This window comes from Phocoena sinus, chromosome 10 (assembly GCF_008692025.1).
Source record: "Phocoena sinus isolate mPhoSin1 chromosome 10, mPhoSin1.pri, whole genome shotgun sequence".
NCBI lineage: Eukaryota > Metazoa > Chordata > Mammalia > Artiodactyla > Phocoenidae > Phocoena > Phocoena sinus.
In genome coordinates, this window is record NC_045772.1 from 82,993,113 (window position 1) to 83,011,850 (window position 18,738).

Genomic DNA, 18,738 nt, shown 5'->3' on the forward strand with positions numbered 1-18,738 from the left:
TCTTTTCTCATGTAAGCTTTAAGGCTGTAAGCATCTCAAGGCCCTCCTTTTCATTCTCATTCAGTTCAACATATTTTCTAATTTCCATCATTTTTCTTCTTTGACTCACACTTAATGTTAAGTAATGGGTTTCTTCTTCTCCAGAATGTGGATATCTTGGGGTTATAGTTTTGGTTTTGATACCTAGCTTATCTTAAGGTCAGAAAACATGTGAAAAGAACAGGCCTTCTACAGGTGGTGTGCGCAGGGCTCTGTGTGTCCATTAGGTTAGTTTGTTGTTCTTGTTCAAATTGTCCATATCTTTACCATGTTCTAGCCTATTTGTTCTATCAATTACTTAGAGAACCTGTGGTAAAAATTTCCCTTTTTTTTTTAAAATTTTAATTTTATTGCAGTGTAGTTGATGTACAGTGTTATGTTAGTTTCAGATGTACAACAAAGTGATTCACTTACACATATACGTACATTCATCCTGTTGTAGATTCTTTTCTTATGTAGGTTATCACAGAAAAAAAAATTCCCTTTAAAATGATTGATTTTCTCTTTTCTCTGTATTTGTCAATATGCACTAAATTCAAAGCCTTTTCACGTCCCTGCCCATGTTTGTCTGTGGCAGCTCCCTGAGAAGGTGGCATGGCCCTAACATAGTATAGCCTTGAGCTGCTTGGTTTCTGTGATTTGGGAGACGGAACCAGCTCTGGTCACATCTAGATTACCCACTCTCCAGAGTTCATATGAGCCAGATAAAATGAAAAGATACATGGGTGTTTGGGGGTGGATTGGGGGCCGGGTACTGCAGGGCCTTTGATTCCATTTCTATTTTCTAGGCAGTCAGTCAGTCCATGTTGTGTGGAGATGTTTTCTTCCAGCCTCCACTGATGTGTGTTAACATCTGGCTCCTGTTAAGCAAAGGATAGCTCTGAATTCCCACCAGATCTTGGTAATAAAGGGACTTCTTATTATCCCAGTGACTAACCAGTCTGTCTGGCTTTTCTAGATTTAGGGTCTGTGTCAGTAGCTTTACATGGTAAAGGAGATGAGGGCCCATAGAAAAGTCAGTCTTTCGAACACAGGGATTGTTTTCATTTAGTTACCTTGTAACATTTATTTCTCTTTTATCTTCAGTTATTTGAAGGATTGAAGGCATTTCGGGGAGTAGATAATAAAATTCGTCTGTTTCGGCCAAGCCTGAACATGGATAGAATGTACCGGTCTGCTATGAGGGCGACTTTGCCGGTATGTATATTTAGGTGTTTCTCTTGCTGTAATGGGTCACTGAATTCCACCAGACAAACCATTTCTGAATACTTAGAATACTTAGATCAGTATTTGGTATAAACCATATGAGCACTGAATTTCTCTCTGATCTGTTTTTTAATCAGTGAGTTAAAAATACAAGGAAATAACCATTTGGCAACTCCACAATCTGTTTCTTTATGAGTGTCTGTGGGAGATAATGGGATAAGGAAGAAAAATATGCCTCAAACTGAAATAATAAAATTTAAAGACCATACGAAATTATGATATGAAAATACGGTGTACTGCACAGATATATGTGGGATGTTTTGCCTAACTGCTTAAGACACTAGCAAGTATGCAGTGATTTAAGTAGTTGTTTTGATATTTCAGCCCAAGTTTTATTTAAAGAAAAAAAAAGGATATATAAAATGGTTTCTCATGGCCACTGGGTCCTGGCTATAACACTGTTTTTTATGGAGCAGAATTCATTCTAAGGTGGGTTGGATTTAGACCCTAAGGTTCATGTCTAGGTAGGAGGTGACTTAGATTGCTTTCATTCCCTGAGACTTGACCAGGCTGTCTTTCTGAACTGAATGAAGTCTTTTCCCACTTTGACATACTTTGTTTGTCCCTAACCTTCAGCTGTGCGTTGAAGAAGCCCAAGTGATGACTCCTTTTTAGCCAGGCTCTTTTTTTTGCCATACGCGGGCCTCTCACTGCCGTGGCCTCTCCTGTTATGGAGCACAGGCTCCGGACGCGCAGGCTCAGCGGCCATGGCTCACGGGCCCAGCCGCTCCGTGACATGTGGGATCTTCCCGGACCGGGGCACGAACCTGTGTCCCCTGCATCGGCAGGCGGACTCTCAACCACTGCGCCACCAGGGAAGCCCTTCCTTCTTCCTTTTATAACACATGCTTCACCGACCTTCCTCAGCGGCAGAAGGGAAATTCAGGAAATTTCTTTGGACTCCGTCCTAGTTCCACTCTTTACCCATTACAGACAAATCATTGGGAAATCCTTTAAAATGAGGACAGAAGGAAAGGGAAGTAACATTTATTGGACAGCAACGGCCACAAACTGTGTTATGTGGTTTTACATTCCTTGCCATTTTAATCATAACAGTAAGCTATTGTCAAGAAGGTATGTATTGTAAATTTTAGCAGCACCTTTGTACGGAGAAGAAAACTCAAGCCCACAGAGGTTCAATGACTTGCCTAAGATGACACAGACTAATGGGACAGGGCAAGAGCTTCACTAGGGATGTAAGTTTTAAAATCCCTAGTGAAGTTCTTTCCACTAAATCTTACATCTAGACAGCAGTATCAGAGACCCCGTGCTTGATACAGGGAGATGGTATGTCCTATATGATTGGCAGTCCCGATTTCTATAACATTACCACACCGTGATTGCTGTTGTAAGTTAGTATTTAAATAGCCAAATCCTGATGTCATGAGCTCTATTCATGTGTGTTTCTGACTCGTTTTCTACCTTGGATAACCCATAGCATCTCTGAAAGTATGTTTCTTTGCCCTGCCAAGTGATTAGAAACTACTTATTTTACAAACTGTCACCCATCTGGTATATAAAACCCTTTTTCACCTTAGAAGTAAACTACTCTTTGCTTTTGCCCATTTTCCTGTTGGATCATCTGTCTCTTTCTTACTGATTTTCAGGTTATCTTAACATTTTTCTGTTACGACCCTTTGCTGGTTATGTTACAAATAACTTCACCCAGTGTGTCACTTACGTCGTTTGAAGAACAGTAGTTCTTAAGTTTTAAATAGTCAAATTTTGTCCATTTTTTTCCTTTATGATTTGTGTCTTTTAAGAATTCTACTTTAAAAAAAAAAAGAATTCTACTTTAAGGTGACAGAGATATTTTGTATGTTTTTTTATAAAAGTCTTAATGTTTTCTCACATTTAAGTGTATAATCCAACTACAGTTGGTATTTGGGTATGGTAGCAGGTAGGGAACCACTTTTTTTTATCTTCCTCGTGTGGATAATCTCTCATTCCGTCACAATTTGGGGGGGAAAAGTCACAGAAAAAAGAATTCTTGTTTGGGTTTATTATTACTTTAAAATATTTATTTACTTATTATTATTTAATACATTTATTTATTTTTTATTTTTGGCTGCATTGGGTCTTCACACGGGCTGCACATGGGCTTTCTCTAGTTGCGGCAAGTGGGGGCTGCTCTTTGTTGTGGTGCGCAGGCTTCTCATCGTGGTGGCTTCTCTTGTTGCGGAGCATGGGCTCTAGGCACGCGGTCTCAGTAGTTGTGGCTTGCGGGCTCTAGAGCACAGGCTCAGTCGTTGTGGCGCACGGGCTTAATTGCTCTGTGGCATGTGGGATCTTCCCGGACCAGGGCTCGAACCCGTGTCCCCTGCATTGGCAGGTGGATCTTTAACCATTGCGCCACCAGGGAAGCCCCTTATTATTTTATAACTAAAAAAAATTTTTTTTGGCTGCGCTGTGCGGCCTTGTGGGATCTTAGTTCCTCGACCAGCATTGAAAAAGGGCCACTGCACTGAAAACACCGAGTCCTAACCACTGGACCACCAGGGAATTCCCTATTACTACTTTTTTAATAGTCAAAGCTTTCATGAGGATCATTTCTTACTGCTACAGTGGAAGAACATTGCATTATTCGTTATGTTTTTCATTCCTTCAGGCATTTGACAAGGAAGAGCTTTTAGAGTGTATTCAGCAGCTTGTGAAATTGGATCAAGAATGGGTCCCCTACTCAACATCTGCAAGTCTGTATATTCGTCCTACATTCATTGGAACTGAGGTGCAGACTGACTTCCTGTTTTGGGGTACTTTGGTGGGGGAGTTATCATTGTTTATGCTTGAAACTTCTAGTATGTAGTTTGAAATAGCCCCCCCAGCAGCATCATTAATGCTCCTTTCCCTTGATTATTAAGACTGTAAACATTTTTTTAAAGGGCCAGATAGTCAGTATTTTAAACTTTGTGAGCCATATGGTTTCTGTCACTAATCAGCTCTGCCACTGTGGTACAAACACAGCCACAGACACCAACATAAATAAGTAAAGAAATGAGCGAGGCTGTTTGCCTCCTGCTAATCAAGACTAACCATGATCTCCTCAGCTTAGCGGTGTAATGCCAGGTAAGTGCTCTTCCAAGGTAAGAGTGGTAATGGTTTTGAAATTTGGAGGAGAGAGAGCTGCCACTTTTATATCTTCATTTTCCTCATGTTTTGGGATTACTTGGTAAGGAGAGGGAGTGGAGGGCCCTCTTCCCCCACAGAAAGTGTTGGAAATAAAGTTCACAGTGGATATTAGGGGAGGCACTTGAGAGCTAGGGGAACAGGTTTAAACAACATGGCTGTGAGATCTCCCAGTAGCTCACAGTCTATTGGTTGGTGCCCTTGCAAAGGAAGGACATGCCTGGAGTGGCCAAGGCCATCTGTGTGGGTGAATATGTGATATAAAATATAAAGACCCTGTCCCTATCTCCTTCCTCTACTGGGTAGGGGTGGCCTTATGGAGAATGGGTGATATGAGAGATAATTGATGGGGGGAGTTGAATGTGGATGCGGGGGTGAGGGGGTGTGTGGCATATGGAGATCTTCAAGGATAGGGGCAAGGAGACAGAGCTTTTGCTATAGTCTACTCTCTACGAGGTAATTATATAGTTACCAGATTTTCCACTAGGTCGTATGAATGCAAGCAGTAAGGCCAGAGGATAAGTACCTAAGTGGTCCTTTGGGATCCTTTTTGATGCCTTTTGAAATACTATTAAGAGCCTGCATAATGAATTTCATGAATTGCAGTCTCCCTCATAAGCTCTAAAGAATTGGGACAATTTAAAAAGTTATCTTCTCCTTAAGTTTCTGACATTTTAATATTGCTGAGTTTTTAAATATCATTATTTAACTTCAGACTAAGAAGAAGTAATTTTTTAGTTTTGTTGAAACGTTTCTAATCTCAAAGCACTACCTTCTAGTTATCCTGAGGTGCTTTCCCACTCAGATCTGATTCTTCTATTCCTAGTTTGTTGAGAGTTTTTATCATGCATGCAGGTTGGATTTTGTTGAATGCTTTTTCTAAATGTCTTGACATGATTATGTGGTTTTGTCCTTTATTATAATGTATTATATTAACTCATTTTTAGATGTTAAAACAACCTTGTATTCATTGGCTAAATCATACTTGCTCATGGTGAATAATTCACATTATATCTTGCTGTATTCACTTCGTGCAAATATTTTGCTACGAAGTTTTGTGTCAACGCTCATGAAAGGTGTTGGTCTGTAGTTTTCTAACGTACCTAGTTCTGTGATTTAGTCAATTCTTTAGAGTCCTGGAGTTCTATAATCTAGAGTTAGACAAGCTTTTAAATCTGATTTTATAGTCTGGCTGGTGGTCCCAATAATCCTGTCTATTGGTAGCCCTCACATTTTTGCATATGAATCACCCAGGCGTTGTTTAAAATACACATATTTATCCCAATCCCCAGAAATTCTGGTCGAGTAGGTCTGGATGGTGATTCTGATGCCTGCCCAAATTTAAGAACCTCAGTGATAAAAATCCTGCCAAGCAGTCCTCTCCCACTGCACTCTATCAACTTACATGTTAGATCATGCTTTGGACCTAAGAATCAAGAATTTTTAAAAAATCTGCTTTCCAAGAATTGAAAGCAATAACTGATACCATCTGATGAGTCAACATTATTTATATTTGGTTGGTATGTTTATATCAACTAGAATCTTCTAATTCATGGTATAGGCAGAAAAAACAATAACGTGTAATTCAGAAATGAGCATGATACAAATAGCATTCAGTGAAGTATATGGATTTAAACATTTGTGCAACACATGAATGTTTATACAGTCCAGTCTGGTAATTATCACTTGTTGCCTTTTCATGGTGGCTACATTTGATATGTGAGCTACTGGCTGGAGGATTGGAGCCAGTGGGTTCTAGGTCACTAGGATTCTTTCATCAGGGGTGACTAACTTTTGCTTGCCTTTTTATGTTACTCGGTTTTCTGATGGCTCTGTCATGTCTCTGCCTTCATAGAAGAATTGCAGGCTCACCTCTGTATCAGTTATCTGATGCTTTGGTCTGTGTGCTGCTAGCTAACATCCACGTTATAAAAAAATTAATTAATTTATTTTGGGCTGCGTTGGGTCTTCGTTGCTGCGCACAGGCTTTTTCTAGTTCAGGCGAGCGGGGGCTACTCTTCGTTGCAGTGTGCGCCTTCTCATTGCGGTGGCTTCTCTTGTTGCGGAACATGGGCTCTAGGCGCACGGGCTTTAGTAGTTGTGGTGCGCGGGCTCAGTAGTTGTGGCTCACGGTCTCTAGAGCACAGACTCAGTAGTTGTGGCGCACAGGCTTAGTTGCTCTGCGGCTTGTGAGATCTTCCCAGACCAGGGCTCGAACCTGTGTCCCCTGAATTGGCAGGCGGATTCTTAACCACTGCGCCACCAGGGAAGTCCAACATCCACGTTTTTCTATCATGGTATTTTCATGGTTATTTTAACTGATTAAGTGGGTCTTTTATCCAAGAGGTATTTTGATTTCTTTGAATGAGCAAATATATGTTGGGGAAATTTTTTAAGTGATGTGACCACCTACTTGCTCACGTGTGCCCGGTCTCTAGTCCCTGGTATGGCACTCACTTGTGTATAGAGAATATTCAGTATTCTTCAATAGACATATTTGTACTGGGCTCCAGCTTCGTCCCAAATAATCTAAGTCCATGGAGCCAGTATCAGACACTGTAAACTACTTACAAGAGAATCACCATCCCAAGTCTTGTGAAAGAATTAATATGTCTAGCAGTCTTTAATGCTTTATTTACTCCAGGGATTGCAAACTTGCACCAAGGTGGAAATATTTTTATCTTTGAGAGCTGCACTTCATCCTATGGGCAGGGTGTTGTTTTCATTTTCATGAGCTGTGATGTGACAGTCTGATGTTAATTACTGCTCCTCACACTCAGATTTTGTAGCTGCCATATAATTTGAGAGTAGCTCTGACACCAACTTATGAATTACATTTGCAAAGGTGCTCTGCCTCTCTACGTGTTTTATAATCAATGGATTCTTCATTATTTTTATTATTTTACACAGGTAATACCTATGTACCAATGTTTTTGTGCAGTTCTTCATGTCTTCCAGCCTTCTCTGATAATAATTGGATCCATTACTAAAATACTTTCAGATTTAGGATTGTAATAAACAGAAGAGTATTTTTTGGAACATGTATTACTAGCTAATTAAATAGCCAGTGAATAGAGATTGCCAATAAAAAGATACCAGGTAGAAATTTGAAAAAATAAAAAATTTCTATAAAGTTTACATTATTAAGCAAAATACTAAACAGGATTACATAAACCTCTTGTAAAACATTTAAATTAGAGGATAAAATCATTCATGATCCCAAACAATTTCTCATATTAAAAAAGAATTTCAGGGCTTCCCTGGTGGCACAGTGGTTGGGAGTCCGCCTGCTGACGCAAGGGATCACGGGTTCGTGCCCCAGTCTGGGAGGATCCCACATGCCGTGGAGCCTGTGCATCTGGAGCCTGTGCTCCACAGCGGGAGAGGCCACAACAGTGAGAGGCCCGCGTACCGCAAAAAAAAAAAAACAAAAAAAAGAATTTCAGCATCATTTAAATCAATATGTTCTGAAATATTTATTTACAGGTAGTTAAAAACTTAAAGAGGAACTAAAAGCTGTAGTGTTTCAAACTGCCGCTGATTGTTAGTTGGAAATTAGATAAAATCAAATCATAATGTTTAAATAAAAAACATTTACATAAACAGTTTCTAAATTTTCACTTTACCAGCTAAGAAGCTAAACTTATATGATTATCAGGTTCAGTACTGAATACCTGAGAAAGCTCTAAAGAAGCTGGCTTGTGCTGGTTTTAACATCTGTTTTATCCAACTCTACCCTGTTTGGTAACTCTGAGAAGGTATAGCTACACATGCGTAGATAGGCTTTTATTTCCTCAGCAATCCCGATAAGTGTACACAGGTACTTTGACCATGGTCCATAGCAAAATATGCACAACCACAAACTGAGATTCCCTCTGATCGTTGCTCCAAGCCTCCCACTTTTCCAGTTTATCTCAGCATCACCTCACCTACTCTCTCCACTGGGGAGGTGGTGCTAAATAATATCGGGGCTGAGAATAAGTGTCGTAAGGAGGGTTGAGTCTGATGGTAGAGACAGCCCTCTGGGCTGCAGTGGTCAGGCTGCCCAGCCCCTCTGACCAGGTCCCAGGCTGTCTACCACACACACATCTGCAAGCTACCAGCAGATTTGACTTTTTCAGCTGCACTCCAAGACAAGACTGACCTTGAATCTAACACATCCTTCTACTTTGGAGCACCCCAAATATATTTCTGGAGTTGAGCTCAACTGGAGAAGCTGTCTGCTTCAGGTTAATACCACCTCCAGTGCACAGAATACAATCTGGACAATGCAGAACAACATTTAAAATCATTTCACGTAAAGTTTCCCCATCCACAACTTCATTGTAAAACTTTCAGTATGATGTTTTCATGAGAACTCGAATTTCAAAATCCTGCTGCCAAATGATCCACTCTGATTTTTGGTTCACTCCACAGGGAGCTTAAGGGCATGTAAGTATCATAGACATGTCTTTCTTTTCCTTTTATCACCTTGTAAAATCTTTCTATTACATAGATAATTTTACCTATAATCATAACAATTTCCATGAAAAGAATTCTCTACTCACAGCCTTTGTTTATGTATGCTTATACACCTTTTCATCTTTTCCCTTTATGATTAGGCTCTATAAATGAAAGAATCTGAACAGATTGGAAAACTAGTTATTACAGCAGCAATTTGTAATCGTTAAGTTGGGTCTTGTCCACACTTGGAATGTATTCTTTTGCAGTCCTATTTGAGAGTTTATATGTATCTCATTACACTATTTATAAACAGTTAAAAGTCATACTTGCATAACTATTAACATGTTTTATATTAACAGCCCCCTTTTTAGTATATTCAAAGCTCAATTATCTGTTCTTAGAGATACAGCTTGTCTCTATTGATTTTAGTCTTTAATGATCAGCTTGCTGTTATCAGGGCACTCTTAACAATGGACATCCTCTTGAGGCTGTTCTTGCCCATTGCAACATTATTACAGGGGAAGATTGTTTTTATTCTCTTTGTTTTTACTTTTTTGGAGTGTTGGTGCACATGGTTAATAATGATACCGCTCAGTTCATGGCACTTACCATCGCCGGGCAGAAGGGGGGCCCTCTCTTTGTTTTTTAATTCCCCTTTATCTTCCCTACTCTCATCTCCTCTTCCGCCATTGGAAATCATTCTTATGTATTGAATGAATATTCTTTTGGTTTATATGGGTTTTAAGTATCTCTTATTACCTTGGATACCTGTAATTTTAATTTATATAAATGATTTTGTCTTACACATCTCATTGTGTCTCTTAACATTTTCCCTCTGTGCTGTGTTTCTCATTTCTATCCAGGTTACTGTGTGTAGATACAGTCCATCACTTCTAACTGCTGCAGAGTTCCCCACGCTGGGCACTAACCACACTTTGTCCAAGTTCCTTTACTGGGATTCCATTTCCCTGTTTCCTTATATGCAATGAGCAGTTTGAAAATATGCAACCTAGGGAATTGCTGAAAGAGTTACTGTTTTCCCTGAAAGATGCCGTAGGCCAATCCCAAGAAAGTCCTGCTGCCTTTCAGGGAGGTCCTGCTTCTATTTGACGAAACACTGTGGTCCAGTCTGTCGTCACCCCCATCACCTGGCATTGTGAAGTTCTCCTAAGTGCCAGGCGCTATGCTTGGTGCTATCCCTGCACTGACTGACAGCAGCCCTGTGAGTAGGTGCCACTGGCATCACTTTAGAGATGAGGAGACTGAGGCCCACAGAGGTGAAATCAGAACCCCTGTGTTCTTGCCTCTGTGCTGTAGCATCTTTTATGCACTGGTTACTGTGCTGTTCTAGGGATGCTACCTCCCTGCCTTCATGGAACTCAGTGTCTCATGGAGCTTGTGGGAGCGTCAGACCCATGGAATGAATGTGTTGATAGATGTAGGTCAGTGTGGTGAAGAAATGGGGCCTGGTCGAATAAGACTTCTTGTTATGGTAACTCGGATGGGAGCTAATAAGTGCTTTCCCGTCTTGTTTCTGTTTTTGTTTTTTATGGTAATTTAGTTTGACAAGGATGGCAATACAATTCATTGGGGGAAAGTATCTTTTTTTTAAACATTTTTATTGGCGTATAGTTGATTTACAATGTGGTGTTAGTTTGTGCTGTGCAGTGAAGTGGATCAGTTATATCGATATATATACATATATACCCACTCTTTTTAGATTCTATTCCCATATAGGTCATTACGGAATATTGAGTAGAGTTCCCAGTGCTGTACAGTAGGTTCTTATTAGTTATCTATTTTATACACATCACTGTATACATGCCAATCCCAATCTCCCAGTTTGTTCCTGTACCCCATCTCGTTTTAATGTAAATCTGCCTTCATGTCCGTTTCCTTTCCTCCTCTGAGCTACCAGCTTTCCTGCTCTCAATTACAGTTGACATAATCATTCCAGATTTTATATATTGTATTATATATTTTACAATATGTTATATGTATTCTATAACACACATGTGTAGTCACACTAAGTCTAAAGTTCATTCACAGTGCTTCTGAGTTTAGGAATATCAGTTTTCACGTGAAACCTGCCAGTATATTTCTGGGATTTTAAAGGAGGGATTAGGGGGAGGGAAAATTTTGATTAAAAAATTCAGATAGTCCCAAAAGTATACAATGGAAAGGAAGTTTCCTTCCTACTCTTATTCTGATCCAGAGTCCACAGTTCACCTCCTTCTGAGCAATTCCTGTTGCCAGTTTTTCTTATATCTGTCTAGAGATATATATAGATAAATATACACACCTCTTACCTGCTTACATGTGTTTGTACATTAAGTATTATCCTTCTTTTTACAAAACTGGCAGTAACTCTTTGCCCAGTTTTTGCCAATACTCAAGACTGTTTTCAAATGATTTTTCTTATTGGCTGTGTTGGTTCTTGATTGCTGCACGTGGGCTTTCTCTAGTTGCGGCAAGCGGGGGCTACTCTTCATTGCGGTGCGCGGGCTTCTCACTGCGGTGCCTTCTCTTGTTGCAGAGCACAGGCTCTAGGCATGTAGGCATCCGTAGTTGTGGCGCATGGGCTCAGTAGTTGTGGTGCGCGGACTGTAGAGCACAGACTCAGTATTTGCGGCACACAGACTTAGTTGCGCCACGGCATGTGGCATCTTCCTGGACCAGGGCTGGAACCCGTGTCCCCTGCATTGGCAGGCGGATTCTTAACCACTGCGCCACCAGGGAAGTCCAGAGAAGGGATGTCTTAGTCAGCTTGGGCTGCCATGACAGAATACAAAGATTAGGTGTCTTAAACACCAGAATTAATTTCCTCACAGTTCTGGAGGCTGGAAGTCCAATATCAAAGTGCCAACAGGGTGGGTTTCTGGTGAAGCCTCGCTTAGTGGCTTGTATATGTCCACTTTGTCACTGTGCCCCTCAGGGCGTTTCCTCTGTTTTGGGGGAGGAAGGGGGGGTGCGGGAGGGAGCAGGGTGCACTTGCTCTGGTGTCTCCAGGCTGACAGGATTAGGGCCCCATCCTTTTGACCTCATTTAACCTCAGTTACCTCCTTAAAAGCCTTATCTCCAAATGCATTCACATTGCGGGGTCAGGGCTTCAATGTATACTTTTTAAGTAGAAAATTGAGGAGGAATCTGAAGGGTTCTGTATGGTTTGAACATGGGTTGCCTAGAGTATGAGAGCTGTGGTGAAGGCTGAGGGTAGAAGGAAGATCTGGTTTGAACTCTCTTCACATTAGGAAATCCTGGGAATTTCACTGTTTTTTTTTTTTTTTAATCAAACTCATATCGAAAAAGAGCTCTGGACTAAGAGTAGAAGATGTAGAGCTTAATAACTGAAACTTTGGGTGAGTCATTTGAGCCTCAGTTTCTTCAACTTAAAAATAGGAATTATAACCCTTAACTTCCTGGATTGTTGGATTTTCTGAGATAATGGCTATGGAATGTCTTGGAAACTGAAAAGTACTGTGTAATTACTGAGGATGCTGTACGTGGGCCTCTCACTGTTGTGGCCTCTCCCGTTGAGGAGCACAGGCTCCGGACGCACAGGCTCAGCGGCCATGGCTCACGGGCCCAGCCGCTCTGCAGGCATATGGGATCTTCCTGGACTGGGGCACAAACCAGTGTCCCCTGCATCGGCAGGCGGATTCTCAACCACTGCGCCACCAGGGAAGGCCTGGCAGGCGGATTCTTAACCACTGCGCCACCAGGGAAGTCCCTTTTGATTAATATTATACTATCATAAACTACTCTTAATTGTAGGAGTAGTGCAGAATTTAAATTGCTTTCCATGTAAGAATTAAGAAAAAGGAACAAATAATGGTTCCTTGAGGGTAGAAACAGACCTAATCACCAAGTTCCCTTCCTGATAAAGGAAGGGAACTTGGTGATTAGGTCTGTTTCTACCTTAAAGTTACATTCCATAAAGTTTCCCTGTTTCCCTTCCATAAAGTTACATTTTACTTATTCTCACTCATGAAGCAGTGTGACCATTTTCAGTAAAGTCACAGTTCTTTTCATGAAAAGATATTTGACATAAATAATCATTTAAGGTTGAAGGTGACTGAGCTATGATCAACACCAGTACTTGAAGTGCTTGTAAAGCATGAGTTGACCTTGCTTAAATTTAAAATAAAATGTTAGTACACATAAACACATTTTTTTCTCAGCATTGAAAAACTCTAGTCTATTATTTACCTGCTTGCTAAGAGTAAAAGTATTGCTTAAAGGTTTATCAAGATACTCTTTTCTAGAAATAGATTTAATGCATGTTATTCTGTTTTCCATCTGTGCTCTCTCTACTACCACCTAGTGGAATAAATGCAAGTTTACCTGTCAATTAAATCAGGGGAAGGAAATGAATAAGATGAAATTTATCTCTGAAAAATATTTCCATGATCATGAGTTATTGTTACTTTTTAAAAAATATTTACTTATTGATTTGGCTGCGCTGGGTCTTAGTTGTGGTGTGTGGGATCTTTGTTGCGGCATGCGGGATCTTTTAGTTGAGGTACGCGGGCTCTTAGTTGAGGCATGTGGGATCTAGTTCCCTGACCAGGGATCGAACCCGGGCCCCCTGCATTGGGAGCGTGAGTCTTAACCACTGGACCACCAGGGAAGTCCCTGTTACTTTTTTTAATAGTGTGTAGGTTGCAAAAAATACGTGAGTGAGAAAAGTCCAGGCATTCATGTGGTATCTAATAAAATGCTTTTCAGCTTGTCCATAAATAAGCTATTTTATTTAGAACATTAGAAGCTAGGTAAATTACTGAGATGTGTCCTGCATATTATATTTCTAAATTATGTTGAGAAGCTTAATTCCTCATTATAATGGTCAATAAAAAATTTTTTTAAATATTAAGCTTCAAAGCATCCCTGATATGAAGTGTACTTACTTAACTGATAGGTAAATAAAACTGCAGAGATAAGATAGTTTTTATCAAAGTTGGGAAGAAAGGCAGGTGTGTGTGTTATCCTGAGGATTTCTTTTCCAAATAACGAAACCAAAAAAAGCAAATGGAGTTTAAGTCTCCTCATTTTTCCCTTGTAGGGGTGTCCTCTTTAGCCCCCATTAAAGAACAGACACAAATGAGCAAAAAAGCCAAAACCTGTGGTCGCTTGCTGACTCATATCTTTTTTTTTTTTTTTGCGGTATGCGGGCCTCTCACTGTTGTGGCCTCTCTCGTGGCCCCGGACGCAGGCTTAGTGGCCATGGCTTACAGGCCCAGCTGCTCCGCAGCCTGTGAGATCTTCCCGGGGTACGAACCCGTGTCCCCTGCATCAGCAGGTGGACTCTTAACCACTGCGCCACCCGGGAAGCCCTGACTCATTTCTTTAACTCAGTTATCCGTCACTTATAATCCGTTTTTTGTGGGGCCACGTGGTCCTCACATTCACATGGAGTGTGAATGGACTCAGCTTCCCACTTCCTATGCCTTTCCGATGGCATCAGTGTACACATATGCAATCACATTTTATTCTGCTCACGGATATTTTCCCTACCTGATTCTTGATGATCTGGGCACAAGTAGTGGGTGAGGGGCCTTGAGCTAATAGGTAGTGGGGGAGGAGATTTCATTGAAATTCAGAAAAAAATATATCCCTAGGTCCACTTTCAGTCAGTTTCATGGAATATTACAACAGCCACAAAATCAGGGGAACGGAGTCTCCTCTCATTATTTCCACGCCAGACTACTACCCCATCCAGGCAGACCAGGTTCCTTTTGAAGACTGGACACAAGTATCTTATATCCCAATACTTAACGTAAGAGTCCTGACTTGTTTTCTTACTCGTGTGGTCTTGAATTTCACAGGATAGCCCAGTGGCCTTTTTTGCCTTTATAATACGTAGCCCTCAAAACTTTTCAGTCTCTCAGTTTTCCTCAAAAAACAACTGGCAGTAATTACTTAGAACCACTTCTGTGCTGGAGGAATTTGTATGATTTCGCATCGTTGGCTTGTGATTTTCCAGTATTGGTGGGAGAGGCCATTTTCTATCTTTGTCATTCCTGACACGAATTCCTGAGTCCTTCATCCTCTTGTCTTTTTTTTGGGGGGGGAGGTTATCTTGTCTGGTGTCTTTGCTTCTAGTGCAGCTATGCTCCTGCTGTCTGCTGTCTCTCACAGTCAGGTGTACTGATGGCACACTCCCCCGAGCCCACTGCCTGCGGGAGGCACTGGTATGTCCAGAAGCAGAAGAGCAAGTTAGAGAAGCAGCTATTAGGTTTCACCCCCAAAGACTGAAATCATGTCTAGGTTCTTCCCTTTTTCAGTTCCCAATCAGTACAACACTGAAAGGTGTTATATGGCTAGTTGTTAAAAATATACTCCTCTGAAAAAGCCTACTGTTAAAAAAGTTGACAAATTTGCTTTTCCTTTAAAATCTTAACTCAGAAAGCAAAGTAAAATGGAACCAAAGTACCCCATTCTCGGTGTTTTCTTCTTGAAAGAGAAGACCATCAGGCTTGTGTAACTCAGCTTTAGAAGTAACAGCTGTCCAGGGCTTCCCTGGTGGCACAGTGGTTGAGAGTCCGCCTGCCGCTGCAGGGGACGCGGGTTCGTGCCCCGGTCCGGGAAGATCCCACATGCCGCGGAGCGGATGGGCCTGTGAGCCATGGCCGCTGAGCCTGCGCGTCTGGAGCCTGTGCTCCGCAACGGGAGAGGCCACAGCAGTGAGAGGCCCGCGTACCGCAAAAAAAAAAAGTGCACTTAGAAGTAACAGCTGTCCGTAGTCCCTTCTGGGAGATGGTTACAGATCTCTTCTAGACTTTGAGACTGGTGTCTGCATTTTAAATTAACAGTTGTGTGTACTTTTGCTTTATTACAGCCTTCTCTGGGAGTCAAGAAGCCTACTAAAGCCCTGCTCTTTGTAATCTTGAGCCCAGTGGGACCTTATTTTTCAAGTGGGAGCTTTAATCCAGTGTCCCTGTGGGCCAATCCGAAGTACGTAAGAGCCTGGAAAGGTGGGACCGGGGACTGCAAGATGGGCGGGTAAGTCAGTTTGTGTTTCTGTCTAAAGGAAAGAGTCCCTCGTGACCATTTAGTTATTGCCATTTCACTTCAGTACAAGTACATACATTAGTTTTTACATTGTAATGCTCATTTTTATTCTGTGTTTAGTTTTCAGTGTTTTGAATGTGCTAGTTGTTTAAAGGGTAACCTGTGTGGCCCCCTCGTAAGGGAGAAACATTGACTGTTATACATAGGCAAGAGCTAAAGTAACTAAACCAGGAGTAAAAGCAGTGCTTTGAATGAACTACCCCTGGATGCTGGGCCCTGGCCGCAGGCTGAAAGTTGGCATTCAAGAGCATCTGGTACTGGGGCCCAAGCTCCCAGTTGGCTCCAAGTAGTCCTGTCTGGGGAAGATGCCTGCTTCATTGAAGTGCTGTCCTCGTTGCCACAGATTGTAGACATACCTGCTGCCAACTGGCTGAGGGATAGCTGTGCTTTGGCTTGGTCAGGCCAGTCGCATAGGCCATATGTAGCTGGCTGGAAATAAAAGAGCATTTGCAAGTGTTAGACAATTTCAGGGGTGGACTTGGCCGTGAATCGGGAATGCCCTGATGGGTGAACAAGAATTGCTGGATTAACCAGCATGGCTCTTCCTTTGTGTGTATCACACACCCAGGGCAGCAGCAGGCCCGCAAGGTGACTCAGTGACTGTCTTCTGGGCCCTGTTACAAAATGTAGATTCATGGAGCCCTGGCAGAATTGAAGGATGTGCTGCTGGGATGCCAGAGAGACATTGACAGCTGGCTTTGACCCCTCCATAGACTTTATTTCCTTCTTTTCTACCAAGAAAATAGCATGTTGACAAAATTCTATGTCCTGTCATCCCTGTTGGTATTCCCTCATAACTGCATTCCCTCAAGGGGTTAGAGAAACCCTGTTGGAGTCCATTAAACTAAAGAAGTCACTTTTTTTCCTTCTGCGCTAGAGCACTCCTTCCTGACTATGTCCTAGGCTAGCCAGGTCCAAAACTACTATTGTTTGCTCTCTTGATGTCTTTTTTACTTGTTCAGACTTCTTCACAGGCCATATGCATATGCACCACTGCATACCGCCTGTATTACTCTATTAAAACTTCCCTTAGAGTGCAGTAAAGCAACGATCTCGATGAAGAGATAATAACGTAAACGTTTTTCTTCTTTAAACCTTGCTCTCTAGCTCCTCCTACCTGCTTAGGGAAAAATTAACATGGGAACACTGAAATTGGAGGGAAATCTTTAGTTTGGTGTCTAGGCAGATTGTTATTTGTTATAAAGAAGATATAATGCAGTCTTACAGAATATATGATCACTATAGGGCAATTAAAAATTAATACTTTCTGGGACTTCCCTGGCAGTCCAGTGGTTGAGACTCCACGCTTCCAGTGCTGGGGGCGCGGGTTCAATCCTTGGTCAGGGAACTGGGATCCCACATAACACGAAGCTCGGCCAAAAAAACAAATAAACAGACTTTCTGTACAACACAAGGAGTGAGCCCCAGTGTTACTATGTACACCTAGTGTATCAGTATTGGCGGGGAAACTAAAGTTGGGGAGTAAGGGTATATACGAGCTCTATTTTTTGCTCTGTTTTTCTGTAAACCTGAAACTGCTCTAAAAAATAAAGTCAATTATAAAATAAATTAATAGTTAAGCTCAGTTGGACCAGGATCAGTGGAAGTTGACTTGAAATCTCTTAGAGGAGAGAGTACTAGATCTCATAAGTAAACGGAAAAATGGCGAGAGGGCAGGCGGGAACCAAAGAATGGGCTTGTCCCACACACGCCTGTTGTTTCCAAGAAGTTCCAAAGCTCTCTGCTCCTGTCCTTCCCACCTGGAGGAGTCCAAGGGAAACAAAGGATTTTGCATTTACCATCATCCAGTTTAGTTGACAAAGACTTTTGTCAGGAACCTTAGATTTGTGTATTATTGCTCTTTTCTAAACATAATTAATTTATTAGTTACCTTCTAAGCTTTTTTTTTTAATTTTTCCGAACACGCAGGCTCAGCGGCCATGGCTCACGGGCCCAGCCGCTCTGCGGCATGTGGGATCTTCCCAGACCGGGGCACGAACCTGTGTCCCCTGCATTGGCAGGCGGACTCTCAACCACTGCGCCACCAGGGAAGCCCTAAGCTTTTTTTAAAAAATCAACTTTTATTTATTTATTTTGCGATACACGGGCTTCTCCCTGTTGTGGCCTCTCCCATTGCGGAGCGCAGGCTCAGCAGCCATGGCTCACGGGCCCAGCCGCTCCGCGGCATGTGGGATCTTCCCATACCGGGGCACGAACCCGTGTCCCCTGCATCGGCAGGTGGGCTCTCAACCACTGCGCCACCAGGGAAGCCCCCAATTAGTATTTATTAAATAGCTATTGATTTTCATAAGCTCAAGAACTTTCTGCTTTCTATCTCAGTGAATCGGAGGAAGGGAGAGGAGAATATATATATATATATATATATATATATATAAAATTCTAAGATTATTTCACTGTTTTGAAGCCATCAGAGATAATATTATCCTTTTATTTCTAAGTGTACTTTAGTGAGAAAAGTAACAGTGGCACACAGTTGAAGGAGAGTTCTAGCACAGTGGTTCGCACCTGTGGGCGCAAATTGAAATCGCCTGGAGGAGCTTAGCCACTGAGTGATGTCTGGGTCCGCCTGTTAGAGATTCTGGTTTAGTTGGTCTGGCAGATAGCCTGAGCAGTAGGATCATTTTTACTGTGCAGCTAATCTTGAGAAGCACTGAGCTAGAAGTCAGTCTTCCATCAGAGGAACATCTTGATTCCCAGGCAATTTCTTAGTTAATTTGCACTGATTCAGGCCTCTCCCTCTCTCCATCTTAATTTTCCTCCTTTTTCCCTTAT

At 41.8% G+C, this 18,738-nt stretch overlaps 1 protein-coding gene across 5 annotated transcripts in view; it reads left to right on the forward strand.

Annotated features, from left to right (window-relative positions):
* The window catches only part of BCAT1 (branched chain amino acid transaminase 1), a 109,379-nt gene that overhangs the window by 57,813 nt on the left and 32,828 nt on the right, over positions 1–18,738 (forward strand). For all 5 annotated transcript variants that reach the window (XM_032645898.1, XM_032645896.1, XM_032645897.1 and 2 more), the window contains 3 exons: positions 1,126–1,236; positions 3,914–4,033; positions 15,713–15,876. In XM_032645898.1, coding sequence (XP_032501789.1) covers positions 1,126–1,236; positions 3,914–4,033; positions 15,713–15,876 — 395 coding nt within the window. The remainder of the gene's footprint in view (positions 1–1,125; positions 1,237–3,913; positions 4,034–15,712; positions 15,877–18,738) is intronic.